General features: G+C 46.7%; 1 protein-coding gene across 4 annotated transcripts in view; it reads right to left on the bottom strand.

The window, feature by feature from the left end:
* The window catches only part of BORCS5 (BLOC-1 related complex subunit 5), a 75,841-nt gene that overhangs the window by 40,143 nt on the left and 10,989 nt on the right, over positions 1-24,709 (bottom strand). For 3 of the 4 annotated variants that reach the window (XM_068277307.1, XM_068277309.1, XM_068277308.1), the window contains exons 2-3: positions 21,976-22,068; positions 8,613-8,756 (exon numbers count right to left, since the gene is read on the bottom strand). In XM_068277307.1, coding sequence (XP_068133408.1) covers positions 8,613-8,756; positions 21,976-22,030 — 199 coding nt within the window. In that variant the 5' untranslated portion in view covers positions 22,031-22,068. Of the gene's footprint in view, positions 1-8,612; positions 8,757-21,975; positions 22,069-23,093; positions 23,115-24,709 lie in introns of those variants that run through there. The other variant, XM_068277310.1, reaches the window with a different exon arrangement.

The following is a 24,709-nucleotide window of genomic DNA, read 5'->3' on the forward strand; positions in this document are numbered from 1 at the left end:
CTTGGTCATTGAGTATTTGTGTGTTAGGGTTAGAAAAAGGGGGCAGAGCAAACACCAGCCAAATACACCGGGCAACACCGGGTCATCAGCTAGTAACAAATAAAGTCTTATTACCGTATTTCGCGCCGTATAAGACGCTCCGGAATATAAGACGCACCCAGGTTTAGAGGGCAAAAACCAGGGAAAAAGAAAATACTAAACCTGGTGCGTCCATATTCCAGGAGCGTCTTGTACATGTCCTTCTTTGTGTCCTCATGTGCCCCATGTGTCCTTCTGTGCCTCCCATGTGTCCTCCTGTGCCCCCCATGTGTCCTCCGGTGCCCCCCATGTGTCCTCCTGTGCCCCCGATGTGCCCCATGTGTCCTTCTGTGCCCCCATGTGTCCTCCTGTGTCCTCATGTTCCCCCCATGTGTCCTCCTGTGCCCCCCATGTGTCCTCCTGTGCCCCCCATGTGTCCTCCTGTGTCCTCATGTGCCCCCATGGGTTCTCCTGTGTGTCCTCATGTGCCCCCATGTGTCCTTCTGTGCCCCCCATGTGTCCTCATGTGCCCCCCATGTGTCCTCCTGTGCCCTCATGTGCCCTTCTGTGTCCCCCATGGGTTCTCCTGTGTGTCCTCATGTGCCCCTCATTTGTCCTCCTGTGTCTTCATGTGCCCCCCATGTGTCCTCATGTGCCCCCCATGTGTCCTGTGCCCCCCATGTGTGCTCCTGTGCCCCCCCCATGTGTCCTGATGTGCCCCCATGTGTTTCTCTGTGCCCCCCATATGTCTTCCTATGGCCCCATGTTCCCTCATTTGCCCCCCTGCCTTCCTCCCTCCCACCTGCCCGAGTCTCCCATCCTCCGGATTGGAGTGTTAATAGCAGCAGCATCTTACTTTTGGCAGGCTCCCGCGCTGATCCTAGATCATTGCGCTGCCCCCCGCTAGCCTCCTCTGCCTCCCCCCTGTGTATCTGCCCCCCCCCCCCCAGGTGTAGGAATAAAGTATCGTCAGCTTACCTCCGCAGTGCGCCCGCGATGACTGCAGACATCCATCTTCCAGGCACTTCTCGCTCTAGTGACCGGCTTGAACTGATGACGCGCAGTTCAAAGCCGGTCACTAGAGCGAGAAGTGCCTGGAAGACGGATGTCTGCAGTCATCGCGGGCGCACAGCTGAGGTAAGCTGCCGATACTTTATTCCTACACCTGGGGGGGCAGATACACAGGGGGGAGGCAGGAGGCGGCTAGCGGGGGGCAGCGCAATGATCTAGGATCAGCGCGGGAGCCTGCCAAAGGTAAGTTGCCGCCGCTATTAACACTCCATCCGGGGGGCCAGGAGACGCAGGCGGGCACAGAAAGGCAGGCACAGAAAGGCAGGGAATCCCCAACATGGCGGCGGGTCGCGGTTCGTATCGGCGGGCGTTATTAAGTTGGGGATTCCCTGCCTTTGCCGTATAAGACGCAGGGACCTTTTCTCCCCATTTTTGGGGGAGAAAAAGTGCGTCTTATACGGCGACAAATACGGTCCTTATTGAACCAGGGGTATACAGAAGCGGACTCAGGCCCAGTGCACACCAAAACCTCTAGCAGATCTGCAAAACGCTAGAGGTTTTTGAAGCAGATTTTCAGAGCGATTATAGGCAGGTTTAGAGAGGGTTTCTAAACATGCCTAACGTTTTTTGGAGTGTTTTTGTGTAGCAGATTTCATGAATTGTTACAGTGAAGCGGTTACTGAACAGCTTCTGTAACAAAAACGCCTGGAAAACTGCTCTGATCTAGCGTTTTTCTCAGCGGTTTGAGCTTTTCCTATACTTTACATTGAGGCAGAAACGCATCTGCAAACCGCAAAAATGCTGCAGGTTTGCGGTTTGATAGAAACCTCAAACCACTGCTGTGCACCATCCCATTATCCCATTGAGATACATTAGCCAAGCGTTTTCACAGGCAGCAGCGGTTTTGAAAACGCTACCAAAACCGCTTGGTGTGCACCAGCCCTTACAGAAGCTGACTTATTTATTTTTAAACAATGCAGATTGCCTGGCTGTCGTGCTAAGCGTCTACCTCTAATACTTTTAACCATAGAACCCGAACAAGCATGTAGATCATGTGTTTCTTACTGGAATCTGACTGGATTAGCTGCATTCTTTTTTCAGGTGTGTTATTTAGATACTACTGTTTTCCCCACCTCAGGTGAATTTACTTTTTATGTAAAATTTAGGTCGTTACTCATTTTACATAGGTGTATTAAGCTCATACAATCAAGATTGCATTTTTGATGGGCACCTTTAATTAAGGACTGCAGTCATAAAACCCCTTAAGGAACGGACACTTTTTTTCCCATTCAGACCACTGCAGCTTTAACGGTTTATTGCTCGGTCATACAACCTACCACCTAAATGAATTTTACCTCCTTTTCTTGTCCCTAATACAGCTTTCTTTTGGTGCTATATGATTGCTGCTGAGATTTTTAGTTTTTATTATATTCATCAAAAAAGACATGAATTTTGTAAAAAAAAAATGATTTTTTTAACTTTGTGATAAAATGTGTCAAATAAAGTAAAATTTCTGTATACATTTTTGTCCAAATTTATTGTGCTACATGTCTTTGATAAAAAAAAAAACCCATTCAGCGTATATTTATTGGTTTGGGTAGAAGTTATAGCGTTTACAAACTATGGTGCAAAAAGTGAATTTTCCCATTTTGAAGCATCTCTGACTTTTCTGAGCACCTGTCATGTTTCATGAGGTGCTAAAATTCCAGGATAGTATAAATACCTACCCCATTTTGGAAAGAAAACATCCCAAAGTATTCACTAAGAGGCATGGTGAGTTCATAGAAGATTTTATTTTTTGTCACAAGTTAGCGGAAAAGGACACTTTGTGACAAAAATAAATAAATTAAATAAAAAAAAAAAAAAGTTTCCACTTCTAACTTGTGACAAAAAAAAAAAAAAAAATGAAGTCTGCCACGGACTCATCATGCCCCTCTCTAAATACTTTGGGATGTCTACTTTCCAAAATGTGGTCATTTGTGGGGTGTGTTTACTGTCCTGGAATTTTGGGGGGTGCTAAATAGTAAAGCCCCTGTAAAGCTTAAAGGTGCTCATAGGACTTTGGACCCCTTAGCGCACCTAGGCTGCAAAAAAGTGCCACACATGTGGTATCGCTGTACTCAGGAGAAGTAGTATAAAGTGTTTTGGGGTGTATTTTTACACATACCAATGCTGGGTGGGAGAAATATCTCTGCATATGAACAATTGTGTGTATTAAAAAAAAAAAAAAAAAAAAAATCTCAGAGATATTTCTCCCACCCAGCATGGGTATGTGTAAAAATACACCCCAAAACACATTATACTACTTCTCCCGAGTACGGCGATACCACATGTGGCACTTTTTTGCACCCTAACTGCGCTAAGGGGCCCAAATTCAAATGAGTACCTTTAGGATTTCACAGGTTATTTTGAGACATTTGGTTTCAAGACAACTCCTCACGGTTTAGGGCCCCTATAATGCCAGGACAGTATAGGAACCCCACAAGTGACCCCATTTTAGAAAGAAGACACCCCAAGGTATTCAGTTAGGAGTATGGTGAGTTCATAGAAGAGGTTATTATCGAAGGCTATCGGAACGATTCTTACAAAAATAAGTATTGTGTAATCCCAGCATTACAAAAAAACATATCGTGTAATCCCAGCATTAGACCGATCAGATTGCCTTGAGAAAGAAGTTTAGAAGATCCCTCACTTACAAATGGTCATGAAGCAGATGTGGGCAGTAATTGCCGTTTATTGTCAGCTGAATTTCATATGGCGATTGTGGCACCTGATATAAAGGTTTTTGAATTCAAAGGAACAAGAGGTACCATAAAATTTTAACCTGAATTTAAGTAAGATTTGTGTAACTTTTCCCCTAGATATGCACATAATTTAGTGGTGAATCACTGTGAAATAAATAAAAATCTACCTTTTCTACAGTCAATTGAACTAGTTGGTTAGTGAGGTCTTCTTAACCACTTGCCGACCGCACCATGGCAAAGTGCGGCGGCAAAGTGGCATGCCCAGGACCACGTAATGCCAATTGGTGTCGGGTCCTGGGACTCTTCCTGGCTGGGGATAGCGCACTGTGATGCGCGTGCATCCGCCGGGAATAGGCTCTGCCCACCCGCAACATCAACCCGCCGGCCGTTCGGAAGTGCGGCGGGTTGTTAACCCCTCGATCGCCGCGTTACAAGCGTATAATACACTTTGTAATGTATACAAAGCGTATTATACAGGCTGCCTCCTGCCCCGGTGGTCCCAGTGATCGAGGGACCACCAGGGCAGGCTGCAGCCCTCCTTGTCTGCACCCAAGCACACTGATCTGCCCCCCCCCCCCCCCCGATCGCCCACAGATAGATGCCTTCGATAATAAATGTCCAGTGTTTCACTCGATTCGTTTCCGCTCGATTTCTTATAGAAGTATTTGTAAAGGTTTTTACCCTTCATTTCTTTATACAAAAGATTATTTATGTCCACTATTGCAGGTCTTCATTTTCTGCACCAATATGTGCAATTCCCATGACAAGTCAGAAGGGCCTCAATTCACTAAGATCACGCTGGAGATAATAAGGCAAGAGAAAAACTTACCTCCACACAGTAAGGGCTTGATTCACAAAAGCGTGCTAATTGTTAGCACGCCAGTGAAAAGCAGCTTATGACGTGCAAACTGCCTCTCCGCACGCTAATGCGCGCAGAAGAGTTTGCGCGCTTAAAGTTTAGTGCGCATAAAGTTTTATATGCCCATTAAACCCTATGTGACTTTCCGCGCACTGGACTTTGCGCACAAGTTTATTCCTCAAAACGGTGCTAACCTACTTAGTGCAGTGCTTATCACGCCCAAAAGTCTTTAGGCGTGCTAAGTACGTTTGCACCGCTTTGTGAATCAAGCCCCAAGAGAGTTATCTTATCTCTTCATTCCTTAAAGGGAACCTTTACTTACCTGGGGCTATTACCAGCCCCCTGCAGCAGTCCTGTGCCCTCGGTGCCGCTCTGGAATCCTCTGGTACCCCGCTGTCACTTAGTTTCGTTTTTGACGACTCACCAGTCGCCGGCCGCCATGCGTATTATTGGACGCATTCACCAATGCAATTAGCGGTATTAAAACAGCAACGCGTACAAAAATACGTGTTGCCGCATTCCGCACGCGTAGATATGCGGCAACGCGTATTTTTGTACGCGTTGCGGTCCGCAATAGCGCTAATTGCATTGGTGAATGCGTCCAATAATACGCATGGCGGCCGGTGACTGGTGAGTCGTCAAAAACGAAACTAAGTGACAGTGGGGGACCAGAGGATTCCAGAGCGGCGCCGAGGGCACAGGACTGCTGCAGGGGGCTGGTAATAGCACCAGGTAAGTAAAACTCTTTACCCCCCGTTCAGTTAAGGTTCCCTTTAAGTTACCTCCTCTATAGTTATTTTCACATGCAGTTAATAAACAACCTGTCTTTAACTGTGGAGTTATTTTAAGGATTGAAGAGTTAACTTAAAGACAGAAGAGTTAACTTTAGGTTGGCCTGAGGTAAAAGGTTTCTTGATTAGCACATGCCTCATCACCATGGTGACCACTCTAGAAACGTTATTAAAGACAAGAGATAAGCTTAGTAAATTGAGGCCATATGTCTTTCCAACTACAGTAACTTTCTTCTGCAACTGTAAGTTGCCTTAGGGGTGGTTCCCACTTGCAATGGTTCATACCACTCAGAATGGAGCAGACCAGTTCAGTGTCCACTCCTCTCAGTTTTCTCGTTGTGGTCACGTCCAGGGAGGATGTGTTTCCTACATAGGTCTCTATGGAAAACGCATCCTCTGGTCTGGAAGAATGTAGCAGGTCAGGACTTTGCCTTCTGTTTTTAAATGCAAGGGAACCATTTGCTTAGTTTTGCTGTGGAAAACGGTACATTTTCCTTAAAAAGTGCCTAGGTCTACTAGTCCCGGCCCCAGTACTCATACTCCAAAAACTATTCTGGTTTTTCATTTTGAGTCAAAGGTCATTGCCGTAGTATGTTTTATTAGCTGCTGTTTCTGTAATCATTTAATTTAAAGGGGGCAATTACTCTCTACTCTCAGATCTCCTAAGCCTTCGTGGTTTCGGACCTATTAGAAAGCACGGATGGGAACTTTCTGTTGGGCATTCCATCCCTAGCCTTTGATAACTTTTCTACCCATAAGGCAGCAGGATGATGTCAGTGTTGTTACAGGATATAGGTTTCATTTTTTGTATGTTTTGTTAAAGGCTTCTCTGGCTGTTGCCAAAACCCCATTAGGCGTTTGATCTGCCCACTGACCTATCAGTTTTAGAGACCAAATTGGATAGCCGAACATCTTCAGCCCTTGACTGCAGATTGGCAGAACATTGTTAAGCAAATCATTCACTAAAGTAGATAGATATATCTAGATATATACAACAGCCAAACTCTGGTGCCAAAATCTAGCACAGCAATTCTGTAATGGCGGCACCCAAATGAAACCAAAGCACCATCATTACCTGTTGTCTCACCACTTGGTTTTCCATCCCAAGCTCCATTTCTGTTACCTGGATTTGCTTTAAAGTGCAGAACGCGCCTGACTGAGGGCAAGCAAAGAAGAATACTCGTGGCTAGGGGCCGACTCTTAGTCGGACGAAAACTAAACTAACCCGTGGCGGGGACCGGAGTACACTCGTGGACCGGCGAGGGCACAGGACGGCTGCAGGGGACAGAAGTGACGGGACCTGGTTCCCGAAGCTGCGGGCAGCGGAGGCATGGGAGCGATCCGAGCGGATGGGGCTGGAGGAAGCCCCAGGTATGTATAAATATTTTTACTATTTTGAGCTCTTGTACACTTTAAAGGTTCCCTTTAAAGTAAGTGTCCAAGAAGAAAAAAAAAAAAAAAGGATCCACTTACCTGGGGCTTCCTCCAGCCTGTGGCAGCCGTCCTGTGCCCTCGCCGCCGCTCCCGGTCTTCTGCACTGCAGAACCCCGACCTCACCAGGTCGAGTTCCGGGTCGGCGTCTTCTGTGCTCCACCGCGCGGGTCACGTGGTCCGGCCGACGTCAGAACAGTAGTTCTGCGGCTGCGCAGTACCATCCAGATGACGTCGGCCAGACCACGCGACCCGCGCGGTGGAGCGCAGAAGACGCCGACCCGGAACCCAACCTGGCGAGCTCGGGTTCTGCAGCGGAGAAGACCGGGAGCTTCCGGAGCTGCGGTGAGGGCACAGGACGGCTGCCACGGGCTGGAGGAAGCCCCAGGTAAGTGGATTTTTTTTCCCCCTCTTTTTTTTTGTATGTTTCCTTTAAAGGGGAACTGAAGTAAGAGGTATACGGAGGCTGCCATATTTATTTCCTTTTAATCAATACCAGTTGCCTGGAAGCCCTGCTGGTCTATTTCTCTGCAGTAGTATCTGAATAACACCAGAAACAAGCATGCAGCTAGTCTTGTCAGATCTGACTTTAAAGTCTGAAACACCTGATCTGCTGCATGCTTGTTCAGGGGCTATGGCTAATAGTATTAGAGGCAGAGGATGAGCAGGGCTGCCAGGCAACTGGTATTGCTTAAAAGGAAATAAACATGGCAACCTCCATATACCTCTCTTCAGTTCCCCTTTAAGCAATACCACTTGCCTGGTTATCCTGCTAATCCTTTGCCTCTAATACTTTTATTTATTGCTTTAAAAAACAGGACTTATAGGGCTAATGCAATCTTTAAAGATACAAAAAAAGCTTTTTTTGAAAAAACTTTATTGACAGTTGAAGCAGTTGAAGCTTTTAAGGGTATTAAATTTCAAGGCCTTGAAATTTAATACCCTTAAAAGCTTCAACTGCTTTTTGATTCAAACCAGATTATGTTTTCTTGTTGCTGATCCCTTGAAAGCTTACCACTAAAAATTGAAGAACCGTGTTTTTATTTTTTCTATGTGTCAATAAAGTTTTTTCAAAAAAGCTTTTTTTGTATCTTTAAAGAATGCATTAGCCCTATAAGTCCTTTTTCTTAAAGCAATAAATGAGTCTTGGTGGGCAAGGTGGATTGCCCTAAAAGAGGACTGTGTTTTGATCCTTCACGGTATAAAGGATTACACCCAAAGATAATTCTTATACATCCTCTAATACTTTTAGCCATACAAGCATGCAGCAGACCAGGTTTTTGACAGTTCTGTAAAATCTGACGAGATTACCTACATGCTTGTTTCTGGTGTTATTTAGACACAACTGCAGCCAAACAGATCGACAGGGCTGCCAGGCAACTGGTATCGTTTAAAAGGAAATAAATATGGCAGCTTTCATATAGTTCTCGCTTCAGGTTCCTTTTAAGTCTGTGACCAGTGTAAGGAAGCAAGGATAAGCTTGGTGGTTCAGTCTGACTGGTGGGATGGGGTTTAGTGACTTTTGGAGGACAGGAAAGAGAAGTTACCAATAAATAAATAAAAGGCCTGTATGGTGACTGAACCATAGGAAAGCCACTGGCTGTTGCTTCTTGTGTCCTTTTATGGTCCATTATAGAGCATGTTACGTGAGTAGTGAGACTCCAGTGGGAACAGATCAAGAACTCCAGGATAGAGATATTAAAAATGGAATACATATTATACCTATGTAATATGAGATATTAAAAATGGAATACATACCTTTTAGGAGGGGCTGAAATGTAGGGATTTCCTGCAGCTTGATCACCTCAGGGTCCTTTGCAATGTTCCGGTGAGATTGTGTGCCAGGAGCCACCACTACAATGTCGTCCATCTTCGCTCGCTGTCTAGCTGGGGAAGGATTGGCTGCAAACAAAGAAAAGGATTCAAAACAGGTTTTAACTGTGTCACCCTTAAGTGAAACATGCTACCACCTCACCATTAGAGATGTCTCGAACCTCCGATTTTCGGTTCCCGAACCCGGTTCGTGAACCTCCGCGAAAGGTTCGGTTCGCGAAAAAGTTCACGAACCGCAATAGACTTCAATGGGGAGGAGAACTTTGAAAAATAGAAAAAATTCTGACGGCTGGAAAAATGATAGAAAACATGTTTCGAGGGCTCTAATACCCGGAGGCAGACATGATTGAGTGAAATGCACATCAAAAGTCCCGGGCAAAAATCTAGATTTCACATAAACCCCTATTTTAGGTTCAATTTTAGGCCTCCCTTCCCTACTGGCCTTCCCTGCCTTCCTCCTCCTGTCTCATCTGCCAGGGAATTATACTATTTCAAAAGCCAGCTTACATACCGTGGCTGGGAATTGAACCCGGGTCTCACTGTGTGGTGGGCAAGTACCTTAACTGCTGTACCACAACAGTACTAACTGAAGCTGGCCTAGCATTTACCATTTATGCTCAATCCAAGAGAAACATTAGGTTGCTTAAAGGGAACCTTAACTGAGAGTGATTAGGATGTTTCCTGTTAAACAATACCAGTTGCCTGGCAGTCCAGCTGATCTCTGTGACTGCAATAGTGGCTGAATCACACCCTGAAACAAGCATGCAGCTACTCCAGTCTAACTTCAGTCAGAGCACCTGATCTGCATGCTTGTTCAGGGGCTGTGGCTAAAAGTATTAGAGACACAGGATCAGCAGGCGATTCAGACAACTGGTATTATATTAAAAGGAAAAATCCATATCCTTCTCAGTTTAGGTTCCCTTTAAGGATTTGTAGCATAAAAGCCAACTCACATTGGCAGGGTATTGAACCCAGGTCTCACTGTGTGGTGGGCAAGTAACTTAACCGCTGTACCACAACAGTACTAACTGAAGCTGGCCTAGCATTTACCAATTATGCTCAATCCAAGAGAAACATTAGACAAGGGTGTGATTCAGCCACTATTGCAGTCACAGAGATAAGCTGGACTGCCAGGCAACTGGTATTGTTTAACAGGAAACATCCATATCACTCTCAGTTAAGGTTCCCTTTAAGCAACCTAATGTTTCTATTGGATTGAACATAAATGGTAAATGCTAGGCCAGCTTTGGTTAGTACTGTTGTGGTACAGCGGTTAAGGTACTTGCCCACCACACAGTGAGACCTGGGTTCAATTCTCAGCCATGGTATGTAAACTGGCTTTTGAAATAATATAATTCTCTGGCAGATGAGACCCTCCTCCCTCCTTAGGTAGGAGGGTGTGAGTAATATACACGAGCCTACTTAAACTCTCCCTAGCAGAGTGTGTAGCAGCTGTCCCTTAACTAATTAGTGTAGGCAGACGAGTGAGTAAAAAGGCTCAAGGACCGTGCCTTTTATAAGGGGGGGTGGGGCTCCAGGCGTGAGTGCAGTCTGATTGGCAATAATGTGCCTGCTGACTGTGATGTAGAGGGTCAAAGTTCTGGTCCATAGAGCATTATGGGGCGAACCGAACTTCCGCAAAAGTTTGCCTAGTGCAGGCGAACGCGAATCACCAAAGTTCGCCTGGAACCGTTCGCTACATCTATACTCACCACCCCCTTCCACCTAATTTCTGTGTGGATTAAGTTGGGTACAATAACAGCCACCTGCTGTCTCCGCGGCGCGATTTTCGATGGTAAAATCGCGGCAATGAATCCACATACGTTTGCGGTTTAATTGGCGTTTCTATGAGGATTTTTACGTGGAATTGCTGGTGGTTTGCGTAACGTGATTTTACCCATGTCAATGCCGGCATGCATGGACATGGGTTTTTAACTACCTGGGGACCGCCAATTGGCATCAAGTCCTGGGGCTGCAGTTTCCCAGGGAACGGCCACGCGCATGCGCGATCGTTCCCTGCCACTGTACGGAATGGAATTCCGTGATTAGCCTGACAGCCGCCGATCGCGGCTAGCAGGCTGTTTGTTAACGTAAGGGGAAAAGAATCCCCTTTGTTTACTTCCGTACAGCGCTGCGGTCCTCGGCAGCGCTGTACAAGATTGGCGATCCCCAGCCTCTGATCGCCGTCCTGTTCAATACAGGATCTCGGAGGGGAGGAGAGAAGGGGAGGGAGACAGAGCCTCATAGAGGCTAAGAAAAAAAAAACGGCCACAGCGATCGGACACCTCAGGCGGCATGTCCCCCTAGGGACGAAAAATGGAGGAGAGTCTGATCACTGGGCTCCTTAGCTGGGCTGTGCAGGTGGCTGAAAAACCTGCACAGCTAAGTGCAGCCAAACAAAGCCTGGTTGTTGGGGGGGGGGGGGTTTAACACCGCGGTAGTCAAATGGTTAAGCGAAAACGCACGCGGAAACGCCGGGAAAACTGCAAGACTAAAATGCTTGCGGTTTTCCTATTTAGTTACATTACCGACGAATCGCATGCAGGTGTGCGGCATGCGAATTCTGATGGGTCTGCCGTGCAGATTTCTTCTGCACGACAAACCGCACAGAATCCCACACAAGTGGAAACAGATCCATCCACTTCTATTGCTTGTGCCAATCTGCATGCAGAAAACGCATGCAGATTCGCTGTAGTGGAAACGGGCCCTAAGACCCTCAGCTGCACTTTCACTTCTCAAAATCACAGCATCTACAGTTAAAGAGGAACTTCACTCTAAGGGCCCGTTTCCACTTGTGCGTTGGAAATCGCCACGGAAATTTTTTTGCATGCGGATGCGAATTTCACATGCGAATTTTCATGTGAATTCGCATACGATTTCGCATGGATGACTATGTAATGGGAATTTAACCATGGCAGTGCCTGTGTGCTTTTCCATTGATTCTATGGGAAATCGTATGCGAATTCGCATGATAATTCGCATACCAAAACCGCATGCGAATTTCCTATTAAATACATTGTATGCGAATCGCATAGCGGTATGCGAATTCTGATGGCTCTGCCGTGCAGATTTTTTCTGCACAGAAAAACGCTCAGAAATCCTGACAAGTGGAAACAGTCCCATCCACTTGTATTGTCTATGCGAATCTGCATGCAGGAAACGCATGCAGATTCACTCTAGTGGAAACGGGCCCTATGGATGGTAAGTACACAGCAAATTTTTTAGTGAAATGTTGACTTGATATACAAGCAAAAAAAAAACAAAAAAAACTTTTACACGTGTCACATCCTCACAGTTGAGACAATGGTTCTTCTCCTTTTGAGGCTGCAGGATTGTACTTACTCTGAGCGTATGGACTGTGCAAAGTCACATTTCCGGGACATCCTCAAAAGTAGGCAAAGCAACAGTAATTGGATACTTTTCTTGTTAAAGCCACACACAAAAAAAGGTTGGGGCAAGCCACCAGATAGCGATGATTCTGTTAGTTATAGTGAAAGACTTGTTTTTTATCTTATACAGTGCAGTACTATGTATTAAATATTTTCCATAACTGTTCTTGGATTGTGGAACGAATCACTTGAGTTTACATTAACCACTTATGAAGAAAGGATGTAGCTGCCACGTCCAAAAAGTGTGTTGCTAGGGACGCCATGACGTAGCAGCTATGTCCTTCACTAAAATCGCCGCTGCTGACGATTGAGCGCGTGCACGCGAATGTGCACGCGCATGTCCGCCGCACTACCGATCGAGGCAAGGGACTAGGTTGTCCCTCTACCTGATCGGTGTCCCCTGAAGCCGCAGTGATTGCTGTTACAAGAGTAACAGCGATCATAGACTAGCACCGTATATACTTCCTGAAAATGCACGCACTTGCACGTGACTGCAGTCCTCCACACTGATTGGGCAAAGGGATCATGTGATCCCTTTACCCTTGTGGCTGCAGTGATTGGTCCAAAGGATCATGTGATCCCTTGGCCAATCAGTGTGCTCCCAGCAATCAATGAACACTGTCTCTTTCAGAGACAGTGTTCAAGTAAGAAAAAAAAAATTGAAGTGGTAAAAATAAAAAATAGGTTTACTGTGAGGGGAAAAAAAAAAAATATAGTAAAAGGTAAAAAAGAAAAAACAAAAATGATGAAAAAAAAGTTGTTCGTTAGAGATGGCCGAACTGTTCGCTTACAAACACTACATAGGGAATTACCTCAGGGTCACTTCCGTGTTCGCAAGCTTCCGCAATACTGTGCAGATGCTATCCCGGGGGGCAGCGCGTTCTTGATCACGTACCCGCAGCCGTGAGCGCACCGCGTGACATCCTGCGCATGCGAAGAACACTCCCAGCTGCGGGCACGTGATCAAGGATGCTCCAAATAGCTGGCACGTGTCCTATTGGACGTGTTGCAAGCCTCGGCAGCCCTCACTTCCTCGTGTGCAAAATAATTGGAGTGCTAATTGGAGTCAGTTTATGAAACCACCAACTCCAGGTATCCAAAACCGCATCAACATCTTATTCTAATACTTGCCAGGGCTGTGAAGTTGATATCATCCGACTCCTCAGTTTATGAAACCTCCGACTCCAGGTACCTAAAAATTGATCCAACTCTAAGGCCTCGTTCACATCATTTAGCGCAGATGGCTGTGCGATCGGAATGCAACGCGTCCAATCGCACGCCATCTGCGCTCCTATGCGCTGCGCTGCAGATCCCATTCATTACAATGAATGGGATCTGCGCTGCGATTCACAAAAATGCGTGCAATACGCGATAGCGCAATCTCGCTGCCACGCAGCGCATATGATGGGAACGGTAGAAGGGCTGTCTATGCCCTTCTACCGTTCTTGCATGTCGCACACTATACGCGCTGCCAAAATGCGCACGGCAGCGCGTATAGTCTGAACGAGGCCTATAGCCCTGCCTCCCTCCCCACTCACTCCCAAATGCAATGGTAGGTAGAAAGGGAGTAACTATTAAGACGGTCAGGAGGTGATGAGTGCTATCAGGGACAAGAGAGGAACCAGCATGCTGATCATTGGTGGGGAGAGTAAAGGTCTATCAGTTTATAGTAAAAGAACCATTTTTACCAATTCCCTCAGGTAAAAACCGGGGCTCAATTTATATTTTAATCAGGTTTTTTTTTTCAGCATAAAGAGAAAACAGTGAAAAACTAACAAAGCAGTTTGATAAATGGTAGTCTTGATGTTCAGCAATTCCAGCAGGTGCAATACGGCAAAGTGGGCGTGAGAGTACAGTAAGCCAAGCTCTTGAGCTTCCCCATTTGTCATTAAAACAAACTATTATAATAAATTATAAACTGTAAATAGTTAAATTACTACTAAAGAGGTGGTTCGCAGTTGTATCAAAGTTACTGGTTCTTTGCAAACATAAAAAGGTGAATAGTTCACAGGGCCCAAATGTTCCAGAGGTATATAAGGCTTCTAGAATTGCCTTCCTCAAATAGAGTATCTACTAGGGATAGGACGAATCCACAATTTCTTCGAATCCGAATCCGGATCCGAATCTAAAAAGGTTCTCGAATATCTCGAACCTTTCGAATCCCGAATCTAACGAATCCTGCACATAAAAATTGTGCGATCCGTGGTATAGTTGCCCGCAGTATAGGTACCCAGGCATAGGTAGCGAGGTAAAGGTGCCTTCAGTTTAGCTAGCTAGGTATGGGTGCCTTCAATATTGGTAGCTTTCAGTATAGGTAGCAAGGTATAGGGGCCTTCAGTATAGGTAGCAGGGTATATGGGCCTTCAGTATAGGTAGCAGGGTATATGGGCCTTCAGTATAGGTAGCAGGGTATATGGGCCTTCAGTATAGGTAGCAGGGTACATGTGCCTTCAGTATCGGTAGCAAGGTATAGGGGCCTTCAGTATAGATAGCACAGTACATGTGCTTTCAGTATTGGTAGGTAACTAGGTATAGGGGCCTTCAGTATAGGTAGCAGGGTATATGTGCCTTCAGTATAGGTAGCAGGGTATATGTGCCTTCAGTATAGGTAGGTAGCTAGGTATAGGGGCCTTCAGTATAGGTAGTAAGGTACATGTGCCTTCAGTGTAGGTAGGTAGGTAAAGGGACCTTCAGTATAGGTAGCAGGGTATAGGGCCTTAAGTATAGGTAGGTAGGTATGTAAGTAGGTAGGTAAAGGGACCTTCAGTATAGGTAGCAGGGTATAGGGCCTTAAGTATAGGTAAGTATGTAGGTAGGCAGGTATAGGTGCCTTTAGGTAGGTAGGTACGTATAGGGGGCCTGTAGGTAGGTAGGTAGGTAGGTATTGAGGCCTGTAGGTAGGTATAGTGGCCTGTAGGTAGGTATAGGGGCCTTTAGGTAGGTAGGTAGGTATAGGGGCCTTTAGGTTGGTAGGTAGGTACGTATAGGGGGCCTTTAGGTAGGTATAGGGGGCCTTTAGGTAGGTGGGTATAGTGGCCTGTAGGTAGGTAGGTAGGTGTAGCAGCCTGTAGGTAGGTAAGGATAGTGGCCGGTAGGTAGGTAGGTAGGTATAGTGGCCTGTAGGTAGGTATAGGGGGCCTTTAGGTAGGTGGGTATAGCGGCCTGTAGGTAGGTAGGTATAGCAGCCTGTAGGTAGGTAGGTAGGTATAGCAGCCTGTAGGTAGGTAAGGATAGTGGCCTGTAGGTAGGTAGGTAGGTATAGTGGCCTGTAGGTAGGTAGGTAGGTATAGCAGCCTGTAGGTAGGTAAGGATAGTGGCCGGTAGGTAGGTAGGTATAGTGGCCTGTAGGTAGGTATAGTTGCCTGTAGGTAGGTATAGTGTCCGGTAGGTAGGTAGGTATAGGTGCCTTTAGGTAGGTAGGTATGTATAGGGGGCCTGTAGGTAGGTGGGTAGGTAGGTAGGTATTGAGGCCTGTCGGTAGGTATAGTGGCCTGTAGGTAGGTAGGTATAGGGGCCATTAGGTAGGTAGGTAGGTATAGGGGCCTTTAGGTAGGTAGGTAGGTATAGGGGCCTTTAGGTAGGTATAGGGGCCTTTAGGTAGGTATAGGGGCCTTTAGGTAGGCAGGTAGGTGCGTATAGGGGGCCTTTAGGTAGGTATAGGGGCCTGTAGGTAGGTAGGTATAGCGGCCTGTAGGTAGGTAGGGATAGTGGTAGGGATAGTGGTAGGTAGGTAGGTAGGTAGATGGAACCCCCCTCCCCCGCCAACCCCCCCACGGCCCCCTCGCCTCCTCCGCTCACCCCTGCATAATCTACTCACCTTTCCCGTGGAGCGCAGAGCGGCAGACCTCTTCGTTACTTCCCTGTTCCCTCTAGTGGCCGGACCGGCTCTTACTAATGACGTCATTGTAAGAGCCGGTCACTAGGGGGAACCAGGAAGTCGGCGAGAGGTCTGCCGCTCTGCGCTCCGCTATGGATAGGTGAGTGGATGCGGGCAGGGGGGGCGAGCGGAGGAGGCGCGGGGAGGTCGGAGGAGGACGAGTGCGAGCGGCGGATGCGCGGCGATGCGGCGTCGGGATTCGGCGGATTCGTATAGTGGAAAATGGCGTCGGGATTCGAATCCACGAATCTCGAATATTTCCTAATATTCGAGGGATTCGTGGATTCGCCGGATTCATCGTCCCACCCCTAGTATCTACTACTTTCCAGATATTTGGCTGCCTTTGTCCATCCTCTGTGTGTAGCCAATTCTCAATTCCACAGGTTGCACTTAGGGTTGCAACTGTATGAAATTCCACGGTATGATAACTGTAAAAAAAAACCAAAACATACCACGGTATGACAGTATTATACAATTATTTGGACCTGGCCCCCCCCCTTACATAAAATAATTACCCCCTTACCTTAAATAATGTGCCCCCCACCCCAGTAGTAGGTGGCCACAGCATAGGTAGCAAGGGATAGGTGTAGCCAGAATTAGGTGGCCGGAGCATAGGTAGCCAAGGATAGGTGTAGCCAGTATTACTTGGCCGCAGCATAGGTAGCCAGGGATAGGTGTAGCCAGATTTAGTTGGCCGCAGCATAGGTAGCCAGGGATAGGTGTAGCCAGGATAGGTGTCTGCAACATGCACTTCAAAGAACAGACAAAACAGTAACAGAGTAGTAAGTTAAGGCTACTATCCTGTCTATGCACAACACTTGGACCTCCAACTTAACAGTAGGAACAGCAGTGCCAGGCCGGTTTCTTCCTTTGTGCCCTCACGAGGTAGATTTGCACAAGTGTGTTTAAACAGTTGTTGCAATACTTTGTGCAGCATAGCTAACCTGATGATTCAACTATGATGAAACACATCAGGTGTAGCTTACATACACGTGTGGTTGGCGTCCTATGGTGCATGAAGTACGGAAAGACTGCGTGGGCTGTGAGGTGGGGGAACAGCTTACCTGGATCACGCCATTGTCCCTTTACATGTTTGTTTTGGCCTAGTGGATGGAAGTGCAACACTTTGCTTTTCCAAGTTTTAATAAACAGTACTTTACTATTTTGTTTTGGCAATCTTGGAGTTGTAGTGCCTGGCTTGTTGGAATTAAGAGTGATAAGACCAAGAAAGTCTTGGAGTGGTTAGAACACACTTGCACAAAATTAACTCGGATCAGAGAGGAGGCCAGAGTGAGTGCGGGAACAAAAGGGGAGGGGGGGGGGGGGGGGTATGGGGGAGGGGTGGAACTGGCCCGGCACTGGCATTCCTACTGTTAAGGTCCAAGTATGCCGCATAGTTGCGCTAGCTTACTATACCTTACTGCCCTATGTGTTGCAGTTTTGTCTGTTCTTTATGAGTTGCAACCTGTGGAACTGAGACTTAAAGAGACTCCGTAACAAAAATTGCATCCTGTTTTTTATCATCCTACAAGTTCCAAAAGCTATTCTAATGTGTTCTGGCTTACTGCAGCACTTTCTGCTATCACAGTCTCTGTAATAAATCAATGCATCTTTCCCTTGTCAGACTTGTCAGCCTGTGTCTGGAAGGATGCCAAGTTCTTCAGTGTTGTGGTTCTGCTACGAATTTCCCCTTCCAGGCCTCTCTCTGCACACTGCCTGTGTATTATTTAGATTAGAGCAGCTTCTCTCTTCTCTCTTATCTTTTACAAGCTGGATAAATCGTCCTCTGAGCTGGCTGGGCTTTCACATACTGAAGAATTACAGACAAGGGCAAAGCTGTTTGCAGGAGAAAAAAGAGCAGCCTGAAACTTCAGTGCATGAGAACTGCAGGGAGAAAGAAACACACAAATGATCTCTTGAGATTAAAAAGGAAGGCTGTATACAGCCTGCTTGTGTATGGTTGTATTTTCTATGTGTGGACATACAGTACATCAACCTACTTCCTGGTTTGGTGGCCATTTTGTTTGTTTATAAACAAACTTTTTAAAACTGTTTTTAACCACTTTTAATGCGGCGAGGAGCGGCGAAATTGTGACAGAGGGTAATAGGAGATGTCCTCTAACGCACTGGTATGTTTACTTTTGTGCGATTTTAACAATACAGATTCTCTTTAAGGGGCCCATGCACTGGTCGATTTCAGCCATCGATTGATCAGAAATCGATTCTATCAAATTCCCAGATGGATCGACTTTCGGCTGATTTGATCTGACAGGATGGAAAATCTAGGTCGATCTGCTGCTGGCAGCAGTTTGATGGCCCATAGATTTTATTCTGAAATCTATTGGAAATCTGTTCCTAGTGTGTGGCACACATCAGATAGATTCTTGTCAGATTCAACTTAAGATGGCATCTGACAGAAATCTATCTGATGGTCTAATCTGCTGCAAATCTATACGTGTATGGCCACTTTAAGCTACACACATAGGCTGGGCAAAGGGAGCCATATATGTGGGAAGTGGACAATCTGTTTGAGGACAGCTGTGATAGATGTCTTCTATAACTCAGAAACTTTTGGGTGCAGTGAACTATTCACCTAAATTATCAATAAGGATGTTCTGACTTTTCAGCTGAAATTTGACTAAACATCTAGTAATGGAAGGTAGTAGATAAGGTAACATATTCCTTAAAGGGAACCTGAAGTTAGAGAGATCTAGAGGCTGCCATGTTTATTTCCTTTTAAGCAATACCAGTAGCCTAGCTGTGCTGCTGATCCTCTGCCGCTAATACTTTTAAGGTGGCCATACACTGGCCCGATTTGCCGCCGTTTCGACAGCAGATTCGATCACTGGGATCTAATCTGCTGCCAATCGTTCGCGCTACACGCCGAATTTCGATCCTTTTCGTCCGATCCCGTCGATCGCTCCGTGCGGAAAATTAGCGTCGATCGCCCGCGGGTAGGGAGCGCAATAGAGCCGCATACATTACCTGCTCCACCGGCACGACTACGCCCGGTCACCGCTGCTCCGTCTCCGCGCTGGTCTCCGGCATGCTTCAGTTCCTCCTGCCCGGCAGGAAGTTTAAACAGTAGAGGGCGCGCTACTGTTTAAACTTCCTGCCGGGCAGGAAGAAGTAAAGCATGCCGGGGCCGGAGACCAGAGCGGAGACGGAGCAGCGGTGACCTGGGGACTGGAGTCGCGCCGGCGGAGCAGGTAATGTATGCGGGCATGCGGGCGGGGGAAGCGGCGGCAGCACCACCACAACAGATTGTGAACGGTTTCAGGCTGAAATCGGTTCACAATCTGTTTGCAGTAAAGGTAGCCATACGATCCCTCTCTGATCAGATTCGATCAGATAGGGATCTGTCAGTTGGTCGAATCTGATGGCAAATCGACCAGTGTATGGCTACCTTTAGCCTAATGGTGTGTACACAATTTAAAGATAAATGAAAGATCTTAGACCAATTTTACCACCTTCCATGTAGTATGAGAGCCATACTCTACACAGTCTATTCTATTGATCTGAACTCCCTATCAGATAAAAATCTTTGCAAGATGCTGCACACAAAGATGCTGTACACATTCAAAAGATCAGTATCTGCAGAAGATCTGTTCCTGCAAAAGAACCGTTCCTGCAAAATGCATTCATAGTCTACGATATCTGTAGATCCTCATACACACCTTGTTTAACAGACTTCATCTGCAGATCAGACAATCATCTGCAGATCTGAAAATCCATCCTGGTGGATCTGATCTGCAGATGAATGTCTGTTAAACAAGGTGTGTATGAGGATCTGCAGATATAGACTATGAATGCATTTTGCAGGTATGGATCTTTTGCAGATACTGATATTTTGAATGTGTACAGCATCTTTGTGTGCAGCATCTTGCAAAGATTTTTATCTGATGGGGAGTGCAGCTCCATAGAATAGACAGTGTAGGTGTGGCTCTCATATTACATGGAAGGGGGTAAAATTGGTCTGTGATCTTTCAAGTGTGTATGTAGCATTAGACCGTGAACAAGCTCCCCATATTGCCCCCATTATTATAGTGCTAACCCATAGTATTTCAATTATTATAGGGCTTCCCTAATGTCCTGGTTACAGGATAGTGTTCAGTAAACCAGCAACTATTCAGCATGGAGTCCTTGGGCTAGACTGCCTAACACTGCTACTGCCTACTGAGCGCACCCTAGTGGCTGCAGCTCAAGCGCTTTGAGTCCGCCAGGAGAAAAGCGCAATATCAATATTAATTTGTCTCGTCTCTGTCTCTCTCGTTATAGTGCTCCCTCCTGGTGTCCCAATTATTACAGCATTACATCCTAGTGCCCCATTATTATAGCTTTCCCTACTTGTGACCAAAATGATAGTCTCCTCCACCATAGTGCCCCCCCCAAAATGTACCCATTAGTACTCCTCAGTTACTCAGGCTACTGCATACAGTACATACAACCTTTTAGTGCTAAAGGAGCAAAGAGAGAAATGCATGTGAAGAATGAAGAGAGAGGATAAAAAGTCACTGATACAGCAATACGAGGATCAAAATTGCAGGATATAATGAAAATGCATAATAACGATAAGCTGTCTACTTGGTCAAACTGAACATTACTGTCATGTTTTTGTGACTGGAGACGCACATTACGGTTAGGTACTTGGCTAAGTTTTGGGCTGCTGGGTGGGGGTAGCAGCAAGAAAAAGGGTTTAGTTATGCTTAGGCGCATCATAATGGAGGGATCAATGCACTGGGTGGGAGTTGAGTTAGGAAGCGTTGGGGGGGGGGGGGATGGGGGGGGGGGAGACTAGCAGCAAAACTAGGCTGTTAAATTTCTGTCTGTAACGGTCTCCCAAATGAGCATGTGCCCAACTCCTACATTTGTGGGAGAGAAGAACATTTTGCTACGCTACTGTGACTTCCTGTGCAGCACTCCTGAACATTTATTACTATTGCCAAGTCTAATTTCATCTAGCATAACAGAAAAGTAACGCAATAAAAAAAAAAAAAAAACAACAACAACTCTGTAAGGCTTTGTTCACATCCAAAATCGAAATTGCAGACGACCGCGGTTTGCGAATGATTTTTTTTTCCCCTCCCGGTGCTTACCTTCGCGCTATGATTTTTTGTAAAGCGCTTTTCAAAGCGCTTTGCAGAGCGATTTGTTTTTTTACTTCCTGACACAAGTCAGAAAGTGAACTATTTGACCCGGAAAAGAATAAATACAATGTATTCATTCTTAAAAACGCGCAAATGCAATTGCCACACAGATTTTGTGAGCATTTTCCACTTTTCCTATATCTTCCATTGTAGCAAAGTCGCCCTAAAAAAATGGTACAGGCAGAGCTTTGCTGAGCGGAAAGCTGACGAAATGCTCAGATATGAACTATCCCATATAGATTCATTGCACTAGTGATTTTAAAAGGAGTTTTTTTTCTTTAAATCGCTGGCACTCAAAACAAAAAAACGCCCTAGGTGTGAACAAGCCCTTAAAAGGGACACTTAAGGCAACATAAAAAAAATTAGTTTTACTCACCTGGGGCTTCTGCCAGCCCCCTGCAGGTGTCCGGTGCCCACGCAGTCTCGCTCCGATGCTCCTGTCCCCCGCCAGCAGCCACTTTCGTTTTCAGCGACAGGCCTGGGAACGCAAGTGATTCTTCGCGTTCCTGGCCGCAATAGCGCCCTCTATACTGCTATAGCGGACAGGAACGTGAAGAATCACTCGCGTTCCCAGGCCTGTCGGCGCCTGTTGGCGCCTGTCGCTAAAAACGGAAGTGGCTGCCGGCGGGGGACAGGAGCATTGGAGCGAGACTGCGCGGGCACCAGACACCTGCAGGGGTCTGGTAGAAGCCCCAGGTGAGTAAAACTCATTTTTTATGTTGCCTTAAGTGTCCCTTTAAATATATGCCATATACATACACAAGTGAATATTAGAGGCAGTTTTATATTTGTGAGGTTACATTCTGAAGTTATCACATGATGCTCTCCAGAAAATACAACTATCCTTGCTGCACCAGGTTGTAATTCAAACTCACCAGAGTTGGACTCTCCATGCCGAACGTCATGCTCTGAGCTCTGCTCCGCCCCCATGATGGCGGGAGCTGGCGGAGTCTCCGCTCTGACCCGTTCTGGAGAAACAAAACAAGTAAAGTGAGTGAAAGGATATGTAGGTATATATGTATATATATATTAGTATATAGTATAGTATTTAAATCAATTTCATATACAAGCATACATGTATCTGATCAATGTGATATTAATGTGTCTATAGAAGAATCAGCCACCCACACACATCTGTGCAGGAAGAGCTGGCTGCATGGAATAGAGAATAGCCAAATTCTTCTTGCTGGGCAAAACCCATAAGTGCCCCAAATGGGGACACCTGGAAAGTCATAAATAACATGTTTTCCCCGTGATCATTGAACTGTGTTAATTCTCGTAAATCACATGACTTTCTGTAATTATGGTGACATATGATGATATACTGCGCATGAGCAAAACCCTGTATTGAGTAGGATATAAGGAAAGCAGCTGAAGTAAAAAGCAGCATAATTTGTGCTCACATCTCCTGTGTCTGTGTGTTCTGTTAACAACTTTATGTCCTGGCGCCAGGAAGTAAAGTAGTCTAAAGCATCTGATATCTGACATGAACTTAAATAGATACGACTCCTTTCAGTGAGCTAGTGAAATTCTGCTTCTTATTTAAGCGACAGGAAGGAGATAGGAAAAACAATTGCCATCGACAATCAGAGACTTCAGATCAATTACATTATATGCGTCTTTATACATTCTCCAGAGAAATTGTGTAACAAACTAAATAATCTCTTGTGAAGAGAGAATTGGGTTCCTACAGACAATGCGAATACATACAGTACAGACCAAAAGTTTGGACACACCTTCTCAAAGAGTTTTCTTTATTTTCATTACTATGAACATTGTAGATTCACACTGAAGGCATCCAAACTATGAATTAACACATGTGGAAGTATACATAACCAAAAAGTGGGAAACAACTGTAAATATGTTATATTCTAGGTTCTTCAAAGTAGCCACCTTTTGCTTTGATTACGGCTTTGCTTCAAGAGGTAGTCACCTGAAATGGTTTTCACTTCGCAAGTGTTCCCTGTCATGTTTATCAAGTAGGATTTCTTACCTTATAAATGGGGTTGGGACTGTCAGATGCTTTGTGGAGAAGTCAGGTGGATACACAGCTGATAGTCCTACTGAATAGATTGTTAGAATTTGTATTATGGCAAGAAAAAAGCAGCTAAGTAAAGAAAAACGAGTAGCCATCATTACTTTAAGAAATGAAGGTCAGTCAGTCTGAAAAATTGGGAAAACTTTGAAAGCATCCCCAAGTGCAGTCTCAAAAACCATCAAACGCTACAAAGAAACTGGCTCACATGCGGACCGCCCCAGGAAAGGAAGACCAAGAGTCACCTCTGCTGTGGAGGATAAGTTCATCCGAGTCACCAGCCTCAGAAATCGCAAGTTAACAGCAGCTCAGATTAGAGACAAGCAGTGGCGGCGCCACACTGGGGCTTACCCAGGCTTCAGCCCCAGCTGTCAACTGATCAGCCCCACCTAAAGCCCCCCCTCCCCCCCCCCCCTGCGGGCTGTGACCCCTGCAAGTTCGTATTTGCGTTCAGAGGAGGAAAACTAATGAGGAGGACTGTCTAGGGGAGGGCTGGCCTGGCTGTCAGTGTCACTCACGTAAGTTAACACCGCCCCAGCCCGGGTAATATACAGAGAGACAGTCATTGCAGCCAGCCAGCGTGGGAACGTTCCTGGCATATACATTTGTGTCACGTGACGACATCCGTCATGTGACACGCACGCAGTGTACAGCGCGCTTGTCTTGCCTGGCCCTGTCCTGCCTGCCCAGCTTCAGACTGAGACTTAGAGCCTTGCTGCCGGTTGCCTGCCTGCACTTCCCAGCAGCACAGTGGGGACTCTGCTGGCACTGGCAGCCAGACATCACCCGACCAACCAGACTGTGTCACTCACTCTGCTGCTCACTAGTGAGTGACTGGCTCCCACTGCCAGTACTCACACGGACACAGCACGCACAAATGTCCGAGGACTGGACAGCAGCTCAGCAGCAGCAGGAGGAAGACTCAAGGTGGGTGGGCAGCCAAGCCAACTTGAATTGTTTTTTTTGTTTTTTTTACATGTAATGCTAGCACCAGCCAGGACTGAGCTGCCCTGGGGTCGCCAGCCCACCACCACTAGCCAGGCCTGAGCTGCCCTGGGGGTCCCAGCCCATCACCACCAGCCAGCCCTGAGCTGTCCTGGGGTCCCCAGCCCACCACCACCAGCCAGGCCTGAGCTGTCCTGGGGTCCCCAGCCCACCACCACCAGCCAGGCCTGAGCTGCACTGAGGTCCTCAGCCCACCACCACTAGCCAGGCCTGAGCTGCCCTGGGGTCCCAAGCCCACCACCACCAGCCAGGCCTGAGCTGCCCTGGGGCCCCCAGCCCACCACCACCAGCTAGGCCTGAGCTGCCCTAGGGCCCACAGCTCACCACCACCATCCAGGCCTGATCTGCCCTGGGGCCCCCAGCCCACCACCACCAGCCAGCCCTGAGCTGCCCTAGGGCCCACAGCTCACCACCACCAGCCAGGCCTGAGCTGCTCTGGGGCCCGCAGCCCATCACCACCAGCCAGGCTTGAGCTGCCCTGGGGTCCCCAGCCCACCACCACCAGCCAGGCCTGAGCTGCCCTGGGGTCCCCAGCCCACCACCACCAGCCATGCCTGAGCTGCCCTGGG

The sequence above is a fragment of the Hyperolius riggenbachi genome, chromosome 3, assembly GCF_040937935.1.
Source record: "Hyperolius riggenbachi isolate aHypRig1 chromosome 3, aHypRig1.pri, whole genome shotgun sequence".
NCBI lineage: Eukaryota > Metazoa > Chordata > Amphibia > Anura > Hyperoliidae > Hyperolius > Hyperolius riggenbachi.